Here is a 12,539-nt window from a genome sequence, read left to right as displayed (position 1 = left end):
TGATGGATAAAAAAATAGTTCATTTTTTTAAGAGAGTTGCCGCTTGTAAAAAAAGTTAAAATAAATTAAATTACGAGTTAGTTAGTTATAGTTTTGTTGAGCCTTAGTGCACTACGACCTCTCTTATGTGGTCTGTTATGCTTGATCGCGAGCCTATAATTGAAGTTTCTAATAAATTTGATTACTTCCTCAGGCTTTTTATTCCATATTACGAATGTACTCAAAGTCGCGGCATCTAGGTGAGTGAGTCTTCGTCAACCGAGAGTTGCATATTCTCAGCGAATGTGCTTTGGTGTCTGATGGACCACCCGCAAAAATTACAGACGCTTATTCCTACTAATTATAGGTCCCTGAGATGTGGAATAACTGCCCATTGGCATCGAGATTTTAAAGTTCGACCGATAGACGCCTTCACCAGTCCCATCTTAGTAATATAATTAATTAAATTCGAATACTTATTAATAAGATTAATCAAATATTACAAACAGAAAAAGGTTTAATAGAGGTTATTTTCGAAAACATGTTTGAAGAGGGTTGCCATCTGTTTGAAAAACTATCACTTGTATGATAAATGATAAATAACAATTTGGGTGTCGAAGAAAAGAGCTTTTAATAAACTTAATATGATTTTGAATATGTTTTTTAAGTAGTGTTGCCAACTGTTTATATTCAATAATTGCAAATAAATAATTAAAAAATTCAGCATGTTACCACCCACCAAGAAATAAATTTAATAAAGCTCATTTTATAAAATATTTGAGGTATGAGGTATGAAAATCGTTATTTCGAATATATTTTTAAATAGAATTATCACCTGGGTAGAGATAAAAAATTTAAAGAACTAATTTTTTTATCTCTACCCAGGTGATAATTCTATTTAAAAATATATTCGAAATAATGATTTTCATACCTCTTTCGTTTAACACCCATATGGTAATATTTTAGTCAACTTGTTTTTAAATTGAATTAAGCGTTTCAAACAAGTGGCAACCATCTGCTCAAAAAATTTATATAATAGAACTAATTTTTTTCATATTTTCCTAAATGGTAGATGGAACAGTATCTATTCAAATGGCATATTACTTTTTTCGCCGACAATTTTATTACAGATGCTATTAGGGGTCAAACTTTAGATCTTTTTAAAAAATGTATGTGGTTGTAAATGTGATTGAATGCTCTGTCCAAAAGTTTTAAAATATAAACAAAAAAATATAAATAAAATTTCTAATGGATCTTCCGTATAGTGTAATTATATAATTTTTCCCAAGTTTAAGGAGCATTTTACAAAAATATAAAGCATGGTAGAAAGTAATACACCTCGATTAGATGAAGCTGCGGTTCTTTTTAAGCGGGGCATATACATAGGTACGTCGCACAGCCGTTAAAAGGGTTAGAAGCAATAAACGCGAAGATGCTTTATACTAACTGATCCAAACATAATTTCGACACGCTTACTTTCGTAATACAAAGTAAGATGAACCTCAAAAGCTTAATAGCCCGCCGCGAGGTACTTAAGATGAGATAAAAAAATGTACTTGAGTGAATAAAGACAAAGCATGTAAACTTTTATAGAGTGAACCAGACGATTATCTTATCAGCCGCGAAGATGTGTATTATATATATTAGGTACATCTAATCAATGCAGACGCTTTTATGTTGCGTGATATATACACCTACATATTGTACAATATATGTATGCATATGTAAGTACAATGAGCGTCAAAAGTTAATTCCGAAAAGTTAAGATTCCGTCTTCAATATTCAATGTAAATATTTGCATCCCATTCATTATTACGAGTTCCTTCTATACTATATACATACCTTCAAAGAGGAGCTTACTGACCAAAATATCGGCTCATTTTGATCCACAAAATATAACTCTCAAAGTGTCCGCGACATCGAAATATTTCTAAAACTCATATTTTTCCAAAAAATTGGCGCTAGTATCGAAATATTTCAAAAAATCGTATTTCTGGCATGGCTTTTTGTTTTATTGAGCGCTAAACTATTGCATTTTCTTGGATCCTTTTCTTAATTCTATAATAAATTCTATAAATTATCTAATTTAGGCCTTTAACAGCACAGACCTCGGGAATCGTCCTCTACAGTGGGTATAGATTAATGATGTTAAGCTTTTCTGTGAGATATCTACAAAGAATGAAGTCCAGCGGCGCCGAATCGCATTGTGTTAATGGCTATTGTCCTGCTGAAAGGTCCAAAAAAGTTCTTCAACTCCAGCAGCCGCAAAATATCTCGAGTCTATACTTTGTAGTAACCTCCTCCACCTAGTATCACAGCAGCATGGACTCTTTGCTGAATTTTACTCTGGATTTTTTGCCTTATACAAATATATGTATGTATGTACTTGTATTTCCCTACAAAAGCATTTCGAATGTTGGTTTCGATCTCGTCCATAGTGGTAGGCTTGTTAGCGTAGATTGTAGACTTCACGTAAGCGCAGAGAAAATAATCCAGGCGTGTCGTCGCCTCGAGTCGTCAAATTCCTATTACACTACTTCGATCGTTACTTCACTTGCATGGTGCCGTACACCGTCTTTCCGCTCCAGTATTGGAAATTGTGCTTGCTTACAAAGCCGCTGGGCTAGAAATGGGCCTCATCCCAGAAAATTTGCAACTGAGCCGGAACTTCGGTTCAACCAACGTTGAGCGTGCGTAAAATTATCCATGATGAAGTGCAACCCTTACTAAATATTTTAACAGCGGGATGTCATTGATAACTTTGACAGCTGCTGAAGAACAACAATTTTTAAAAATTTCAGTGATATCTATAATTTTACACATAAAGACCTTATTTACATAAACACATATGAAATTCGATAGCCCTTTTTTGTACAACATTTGGGTTTAACGATCGTTACGCACTTTCGTTGGCCCTAACTTTTAGTTTGCTCACATAATCTGTCAAAAAAAACGAAACTCCATTATTACAGACTCTCGGCGCGCATAGTATTTTATTTGTAGAAAGCAAAGCAAAGAAATGAACGTAGGTATAAAACAAGAGAGCGAATACTTAAATGGCACCATTGTTTTCAGAAATCAAAATGGCATCAAAGTATTATACTTATGGGGCAACAGTAAAGTTTATTGCCGAATAAGCGATTAAATGAGAACAATAGCAAATATTATGTAGAAATTTTAAAAGAGAAAGAGAGATGTTTATATATATGTGCATTCCCATTTATTATACATTAAATACTTCATATATTCTTACTCTAACTTGTATGCGGAATAAAATGTTGGTTTGCTGCACGCAGTTTAAGCAGAGTCTCTGGGAAGCGCACAACGAAATCCACTAGAGTTGGTACCGCAAACGCTCGCACGTTTAAAATAAATAAAGTAAAGAGATAGCGAAATTTGCAAAGTACATAAAAATAGGAAACAAAGTCGTTAACAGATAATGCAAATAATAATAAGCGATATAATTTTCTAAAAAATAATGAAAGAAAATAGTAAATAATGAATAAAAAATATTAAATAATTAATTATTAAATTTTTTTAAATAATTGTAATTAACTACAATTAAAAAAATAAAAAAGATTAAAAGTAAAGAATAAGTGATAAAAAATAAAAAGAAATAATGAAGTAATGAAGTAATGTGAAAGTGGTTTCAGAATGCAGGTCGGTTCCAAACGAGGGCGAGTTTTTTAGTCTCCGGACATACTAAACAAACGAAAAAAGGACGTTAAATGTTAAAGGCTGTGTAAAGGCTAAATGTTATATAGAGTTACAAATAATAAATAAAGCTAAAAATACTAAATACTAAATACTAAATACTAAATACTAAATACTAAATACTAAATACTAAATACTAAATACTAAATACTAAATACTAAATACTAAATACTAAATACTAAATACTAAATACTAAATACTAAATACTAAATACTAAATACTAAATACTAAATACTAAATACTAAATACTAAATACTAAATACTAAATACTAAATACTAAATACTAAATACTAAATACTAAATACTAAATACTAAATACTAAATACTAAATACTAAATACTAAATACTAAATACTAAATACTAAATACTAAATACTAAATACTAAATACTAAATACTAAATACTAAATACTAAATACTAAATACTAAATACTAAATACTAAATACTAAATACTAAATACTAAATACTAAATACTAAATACTAAATACTAAATACTAAATACTAAATACTAAATACTAAATACTAAATACTAAATACTAAATACTAAATACTAAATACTAAATACTAAATACTAAATACTAAATACTAAATACTAAATACTAAATACTAAATACTAAATACTAAATACTAAATACTAAATACTAAATACTAAATACTAAATACTAAATACTAAATACTAAATACTAAATACTAAATACTAAATACCAAATACTAAATACTAAACAATAATAAGTTATTGCAATTCTAAGTGATTACTTTTAATAATTACTCTTTTAAAGAAATAAATGATAATAAAAAATTAAAGATAATGGGCAATATATATTAAATATTAATTAATAAATGTTTTTTTTTTGCGGATGAGGGGATTTCAAATGCCTAATGAATGTCCGCTGGCTAAAAACCTGCCCCTCGTTTGGAACCGTCTTCCACCCTGGAACCGCTTTCGCATTACTGCAGAGTGGCATTTCATCATCTTTTTTTATCCGGAGCATTCTTTCCGTGAAACCACTATGATTTCTCACGTTTCCTCGCTGCATCTTGTCGATTACCATTTCAGTGGTTATATGACCGACTGCATTCTCCAGCGTTCGATGTTTTTGTTCCCAAGCATGCCTTAGAAAAATGGGCGTATAAAAAATAAATAATAAATACTAAAAAAATAATTAAACAATTTTTATAAAATTCTAAATACAAATAGTTGTAAAATAATAAAAAACTATTATTAAAAAAATATAAATAATAAAAAATATGTAAGAAATATAAAAATAAGAAAAAAAATCATAAAGAATAAAATATAAATAAATAATTAAGAAAAGCGAATAAAAAATTATAAATTACAAATAAAAAATAATAATAAATAATAAAAAATTAAATATAAATTATAAATTATAAAAAAGATAAAATAAGAAATACGAAATTCGAAATACGAAAAATAAAATTATAAAGAATTTTCGCAATTGTAAGAGATTATTATTACTACACTTCATTTACAATAAATAAATAAATAAAAATAAAAAAATTAAAGATAATGAATAAAAAGCATTAAATAATAATCAATAAAAATAAAATGTAAAAAAAAAATAAAACTAAATACCCGCCGTAGCCGAATGGGCTGGTGCGTGGCTACCATTCGGAATTCAGAGAGAACGTAGGTTCAAATCTCGGTGAAACACTAAAATGAAGAAAAGTTTTTTCTAATAGCGGTCGCGCTTCGGGACGCAAAGGCAACCCTGCGAGTGTGTTCTGCCATGAAGAAGCTCCTCATAAAAAAATATATGCCATTCGGAATCGGCTTAAAACTGTAGGTCCCTCCATTTATGAAACAACAACAAGACTCACACCACAAATAAGAAGATGAGCTCAGCCAAACACCCAAAAAGGGCTTTAGCGCCAATTACATATACATATATAATTAAAAATATTTAATAAAAACTTATAGTAGTATATAGTATATATAGTATACATTTCATCATGGAACGCTACACACTTGAGCAACGAATGCAAATCGTGCAAATTTTTTATGAAAATAATCGTTCTGTTGCTGCTACTTTAAGACTAGTTTTTCCAAAAAATCATCTTCAGTGATGAAACTCACTTTTGGCTCAATGGCTTTGTCAACAAGCAAAATATGCGTTACTGGGCAGAAAGCAATCCACACGTGATTAATGAGGCACCGTTGCATCCCGAAAAAATCACTGTTTGGTGCGGTTTACATGCCGGCGGCGTAATTGGCCCATATTTTTTCGTTGACGAGAACGATCGCCACGTTACTGTGAATGGAAATCGATACCGCGACATGATAAACGATTATTTTTGGCCGCAATTGAATGGTATGGACTTAGGCGATATGTGGTTTCAACAGGACGGGGCCACAAGCCACACAGCACACGCTACAATTGATTTGTTGAAGAGTAAGTTCGATAAGCGCATTATTTCCAGAAATGGACCGGTCGAATGGCCGCCGCGCTCGTGTGATTTGACGCCTCTAGACTATTTTCTTTGGGGTTATGTGAAGTCATTGGTCTACAGTAACAAGCCGGCGACGATTTGTGAGCTCAGAGCCAATATTGAACGCGAAATTGCTGGAATTTCGGCCGATTTATGCAAAAGAGTGGTCGAAAATTGGGTTCAACGATTGGAATTCGTAAAACGTGCACGCGGTGGTCATGCAAAAGAAATCGAATTTCATACTTAAATGTATATGTTCAAACTCGATAATAAAAAACAATTAGTTAAAAAAGTCAAACCGTTTGTGTTTTATTCAAAAAAAAAGTTGAAGCGCTCTTACTGAAAAACGCTTTAAATGAATAAAGTATAAATAATGAACAATGATTAAAAACTATTAATAAATAATTGCAGATTACAAATAAAAAATAATAATAAATATTAACTAACAATTTTCAGTTAAGTGAAATAAAATTGAATGCGCAGTTGAATTTTCAAAACTCAAACCAAATGTCCTTACCGACCGAGAGTACCAACCTTTTGAGCAACGAGCACTTGAAATCGAATGGCTACAGCTACGGACACCTAATACAAGTACAGCAGCCACAATTACAGCAGGGCTATTCGCATTGCATCGACGTTTTGGAGAAACCATTATATGACGGTTATGCGCTCATACGTGCAGAGGATGAGTAAGTGTCGCTCTTCATATGTTATCATTCAACTTTGTAAGCAAATTTTCAAATTTTCTCAAATCTCGCAGTTGAAGTTTAAATAAGCTTAAGTTCAAAGATCTAATATATTAGTGCATACATATACATACATACATGTAATTAATTTTTCTAATGGGAATATATTTGTGTCGCACTACAGCTTCTCTGCAGGGCTCTCTTTGGAAGAACTGTTACCTTTTGTTGACGATCCCTGGTGGCAGAAACTAAGGCGTACAATTTTCTGCACATTTTGTTTGGTATTTTGGTTGACTTTAATCACCGCCTGTACACTGGCCTATATGCAAATCGACAAACCCTGTACCACTACGATCGCTGTGACGCCAATTACAACTACAACTGCAGCTGGGGCACTTCAACAAAGTTAATTTACAAACTATGGGAACAAAGAATGTCCGTTTTAAAACAAACAAAAAATACTAATAAAACAATACAAATTATTACAATTAAGACATTGTGAAAAGATGATTGTATGTATGTATATACTCCAACTGCGCAGCTTCACCAGAAGTAATCGAAAATTGTGGGTGTGATGTGTGTGTGTGAGCTACATGTGATAGCACATGTGCAATTTATTGAATACACTAAATTATATGTATTAGAAATTTAAAATTTTATTTTACATTCACAATATTTTACTAACAGACACATTCCATTGGCGACTCTGTTAAAGACGAAATGCTTTTTACTTAACTGACAACTTAGGCTGTAATAATTTTTATAAATAAGTTGGAACTTTATTAGTTTTGACATTTATGTTACATCACATTATACAGGGTGATCAATCGAGCGTTTGGAATTTTAACAGTCGATGTTTTTGACTTTGATAGCTAAAATAGGACACATGAGATGTAAGAAATTTAGTTTATGGTTAGACATTTACAAAATAGGGCACTTAAAATTGGCTATCGAAAATGGAATAAACAGTCGAAGCGCTGCTCTCAATTGACCACTTACAAGCTGCGATTAGACTCCTAATAAATTAGGTGGACTGAATGCGCTACTTAAAGTTAGCCGTGAAATTAAAAAAAAAACAAATAAAATTAAAAAAAAAAACAAATAAGTAATTAGCGCTTACACACATTTTGGGTGTTTTCTGAGCTCCTCCTCCTATTTGTGGTGTGCGTCTTGATGTTGTTCCACAAATGGAAGGACCTAAGGTTTTAAGCCGACTCCGAATGGCAGATATTTTTTATTAGGAGCTTTTTCATGGCAGAAGAGCACTCAGGGATTTGCCATTGCAGCTATTAGAGAAAACTTTTCTGACATCTGTGATTAATATTCCTACCAAAACTTTGTCGCCAATAATTAACATTTGTGCAAGTTACGCCAGCTTAAGTAAATCTACATCTGCACGTGATTTCGATTTTTTACAGTTTTAATAATGGATTTGAATTTGAACAACTAATTTGTATTAAATTTTGCGTCAAAAATGGATTCCATGGTGCGAAAACCTTAGAAATGTTGGGAAACTGTCTCGATAGTCATACTCTAAAGAAAACAGCCGTTTACGAGTGGCATAAACATTTCAGAAAATATCGTGAGTCCATCGAGGATGACGTATATTAGAAAGAACGTAATGGCAGGCCGTCGAAATCGAAAACTGATGAAAACGTGAAATAAAGTGAAAGAAAATTTGATACATAACGGTAAATTAACCATCACAGAGCCGACAGAGAACTTAAGGGGTAACACCACTGTAGAAATTTCAAAAAATTGATTTTTTTTTATAAGCTTAAAAAATTCTTTGAACCTTTTAAAATACAGAACAAAAAGTTTTATACGTTACCGAAGTCTATTTCATAAATATTTTAAGCGTTTAACCAAGCGTTAGTGACCTAACGACTTCTCCAAATTTCCAAACTTTAAACGCGTTTTTCTCAAAACACGTTTTCTGAAATTGGCACGCAGCATAACTCAAACAATTTTAAATATTTTTAATCAGGTTTTTCACTACGTCTGTATAATAACCTTCTTAAGAGAAGAGCGTAGGGGATTTTCGATAGATTAATTTAAACGATTGTTATAATTATTTAAGTGCCGTTTTTTTAGTCCAAAATAGAGTTTTTTCCTTCAAATGCTTGCTAATTCCACAAAAATAAATATTTTTTAAATCCCCTAAGTGTTTCTCTAGCTATTCTTATCTAGATTAAGAAGAAAAATGTTTCTTTGTTCCAGAATAAAATTTGCACCCTCTGTGCTGCGTGCCGCGGAGCTCCTTCAAGAGAAACCACATTACAAAAATGTCTCCAATGCCGCCATTTTGTAAAATTTTTCGATCAAACTTTGTAGTTTTGTATTTTAGTATATAAGTAATAACTTCCCAAATCAGAGTGATTGTTTCCCCTTTCCTTCTATACAAAAAAATTCTTTAAAAATCGTGTTTATTTTACGCGTGTACAGTGGTGTTACCCCTTAATGATTTAATGATTTATACCATTAATATCGCCAAAGATGTGAGTTCATGAACGCAACACTCAGCCCAGATATCAGGCGAGTGAATGCAGAGCTCCAGCTCTGAATGAATCAAAACCAAAAAAACACGTCGTTTTCAATGAAAAAAGATAACGACACGGTTATCGGTTATAACGTTTTTTATGAATTACAACGGTATTGTACACTACAAATTTTTGTCAGAAGAACGAGGAACGCAGTTGATGAGGAGTACTCTGAAGCCGATAATATCACTTTTGAGGATTTTGTATTTTGAATTTTCTGAATATATTCCGGGAACTTTTTGATCAAGGTATAACTAACTTCAACAAGCTATAACGCTCATTGCCTATGATTTCAAAAATGAACAGCCGACTCAAATTAAATTTCACTAAAACGTGCGCGACTCAGTACCGAATTCCGTACCGTAACGATTTCACTTATTTTATAATAATTTTTTGCAATAATTACAATAATAAAAAAATACCTTACGACATTAAATAGGTCGAATACAATACATAGAACTCTCGACCGGGGTCAACCGGATTATCAGTAAAAATTAATTTTCACTGCATTACTTTGAAGTTCCGCTAAAGATAATAAAATAATGCTTTCAGGCATGCATACTCACGCATACATATATACATATATACTTTTATCATATTCCATATTGCATTTGGAATGCAAGGGAATTTTTTCGTTCATATATACATACGTAGTAAAATATATTAAAAAATATTTTTCTACGTACATGTGTATGTATATATAGGCACTAGCGAACACTGAAGGCGACAGATACAGATAATAGTCAAGGGAGGCTAAATAAATTTTTTTTAAGGCGAATCACAAACTCGATCTATTAATTAAATTTTCAGAAATGAAATAACAAATTCGGCCAACTAACTCTAACTATACATATATAAGTAGTCGTCAAATCAGTGAGACCGACGTCATCTCTTTGCCTATTTTGAAGCTGAATGCGACAGTAAGAAAAGGAGTTACTTACATACATATAGTATATGCCGCGATGTCTGAATTTAGTATCCCCGTAAAACTAATACGGCTATGCAAAATGACTTTGCTCAATACCAGCAGCGCCGTCGGAATCGGGAAAGACCTCTCCGAGCTTCTTTCTGTCGTGTGACTTCTTTAAACTGATGCTGGAAAATATCGTGCGAGCCTCAGAACTTAATCGCTGAGGCACAATTTTTTATAAGAGTGTATCCAAACAGGATAAAGAAGCAAAGCGAATGGATCTGGTGCAACGAAAAAACGAAATACCTCCTGTCATCGCCCTCACATATCTGGACTCATGGCACAGTTGGCAGTTATGATTTCGAAGTTGTAAGAGACTTCGTTTATCTAGGAATCAGCATTAACACCGGCTGACATTGTTGCCTTGAAATCCAACGGAGAATATCTCTTGCCAACAAGTTCTACTATGGACTCAGTAGGCAATTGTGTAGTAAAGTCCTCTCTCAACGAACAAAACTAACACTCGACAAAGGTCTCATCATGCCCGTCTTATCTTATGGCGCAGAAGTTCTGACGATGACAACATACGATGAGGCGTCGTTTGGAGAGTTTGAGAGAAAGATTCTGCGGAAGATTTTTGGACCTTTGCACTTTGGTGAAGGCGAGTGTCGTAGGCGATAAAACAATGAGCTGTATGAGCTTTAAGGCGACATAGCGCGACGAATAAAGATTTCTACAATTTCGTTAGCTGGGTTATGTTGTTGGAATGCATGCAAACGCTCCGGCTCTAAAAGTTTATGATGCGTTACCAGCTGGTGGTAGTACAGGAAAAGGAAGGCCTGCTCAGCGTTGGAAAGATTAGGTAGAGCAGGACTTGACTTCACTTGGTGTGTCCAATTGGCGGTGGTTAGTACGAAAAAGAAATGACTGCGCGCTTTTTTAACTCAGCCAAAATCGCGCCAATCAGGAAGAAGAAGGAAAAGTGCTATATTATAACCAGGTGATGTTTCGTAACCCTTTTTCTTTTATATGACCGAGTTCCACCCTTATTTTCAATTTGTTTCTGTTACATGAACATCAAAAATTATTATCCTTCTTTTGGGAATAAACTTCACTCCCACGCTCTATCAAAATTCACAAATAGTATCAGCTCTATATAATGGGCGCACTCACCTTATTGGATGTTTGTCCGAGCATCGTCTCCTGTTTGCGGCGTGCGCTTAATATTGGTGTGTAAATTAGAGAGGCATACAATTTTAGAATTTATGAAGAGCGTTTTTCATGACAAAAATACTCTGGAAGACCACTGTGCCGGAGCTTGGAGCCCATGAACTACCGCTTTGGTACCTGGTTTTTAGCTCAAACTGGACTCAAATTGAAACTCACCACAAGCTGCTACTAAAGCTAGTTTAAAGCATGACAAAACAAATTCAGATAGTCCGAGAGCCAGGCGTCATTTTGACTTCATCATTTCATACCGACTGATTTTAATACTGAAGGCAGACGCCATCCAATGGATGACGAAACCAATTGTCAGCTGGTCCAATAGCGGTGGGTACGTGCGTGGGATGCTGCGAAACGTGTCGAAAAAATTTTTTTAACAACTCATTTAATACCGGCTGAAATTTTTTTTGTGTATGGTCGACATTTAGTAGAATAAAAAAAAATAGTCAGCTGCCCCGTAGAGGGGGGGAAGACCGTCAGCCGAAGCAAGAATGTATCACTGCGTTTAGCTGACGTATTTTCTCCCCTCTACGGCGCAGCTGACTATTTTTTTTTATTCTACTAAATGTCGACCATACACAAAAAAATTTCAGCCGGTATTAAATGAGTTGGTAGGAATTTTTTTCGACACGTTTCGTACCCTCTCACAATCACACCCACCGCGGGTACGCCAGCTGACGTCCACTTTCGTTATTCATAAAAGCTAAATCACAAGTATAGTCAAGAATTTAACGGTATAAAAACGCAGTCCAAAATCGACCCCTGGCTCCCGGACTAAGAAGGGGTGGCCAATATCAAACCGTTAACCGGCTCTCAGCGTATTTGTAAAAATCAGCTGATTGGTTGATGTCATCATAGTCTTCACTCATGTGAATAACGACTAATTGGATGAGTGTGTGAATATCATACGTGTGAAATGAGCGGGCAGAATTCTGCTGACGAATACCCGGTGATGAGGCAGCCGAAGTTACTCGCACACTTTTGATCTTCACCTTAACAGATTAGCTAAACCTGGTAATGTAACATCCCTGAGTTTTAA

General features: G+C 33.6%; 1 protein-coding gene across 1 annotated transcript; it reads left to right on the top strand.

The window, feature by feature from the left end:
• Window positions 1-3,262: 3,262 nt before the first annotated feature.
• LOC129235446 (uncharacterized) lies at window positions 3,263-7,318 on the top strand. Its single transcript, XM_054869282.1, has 3 exons — window positions 3,263-3,318; window positions 6,597-6,829; window positions 7,011-7,318. The coding sequence occupies exons 2-3, from the start codon at window positions 6,648-6,650 to the stop codon at window positions 7,234-7,236; spliced, it is 408 nt and encodes a 135-aa protein (XP_054725257.1). The 5' UTR covers window positions 3,263-3,318; window positions 6,597-6,647; the 3' UTR covers window positions 7,237-7,318.
• The last annotated feature ends 5,221 nt before the right edge of the window (window positions 7,319-12,539 follow it).

The sequence above is a fragment of the Anastrepha obliqua genome, chromosome 1, assembly GCF_027943255.1.
Source record: "Anastrepha obliqua isolate idAnaObli1 chromosome 1, idAnaObli1_1.0, whole genome shotgun sequence".
Taxonomy (NCBI): domain Eukaryota; kingdom Metazoa; phylum Arthropoda; class Insecta; order Diptera; family Tephritidae; genus Anastrepha; species Anastrepha obliqua.
Note: the sequence above shows the minus strand (reverse complement) of the source record. Positions and strands in the feature narration are given on the sequence as shown.

Coding starts and splice junctions, on each gene's coding strand:
- LOC129235446 (XM_054869282.1), top strand. CDS start 6,648: ATGTCCTTACCGACCGAGAGTACCAACCTTTTGAGCAACGAGCACTTG. Junction 6,830..7,010: donor CTCATACGTGCAGAGGATGA/GTAAGTGTCGCT, acceptor GTCGCACTACAG/CTTCTCTGCAGGGCTCTCTT.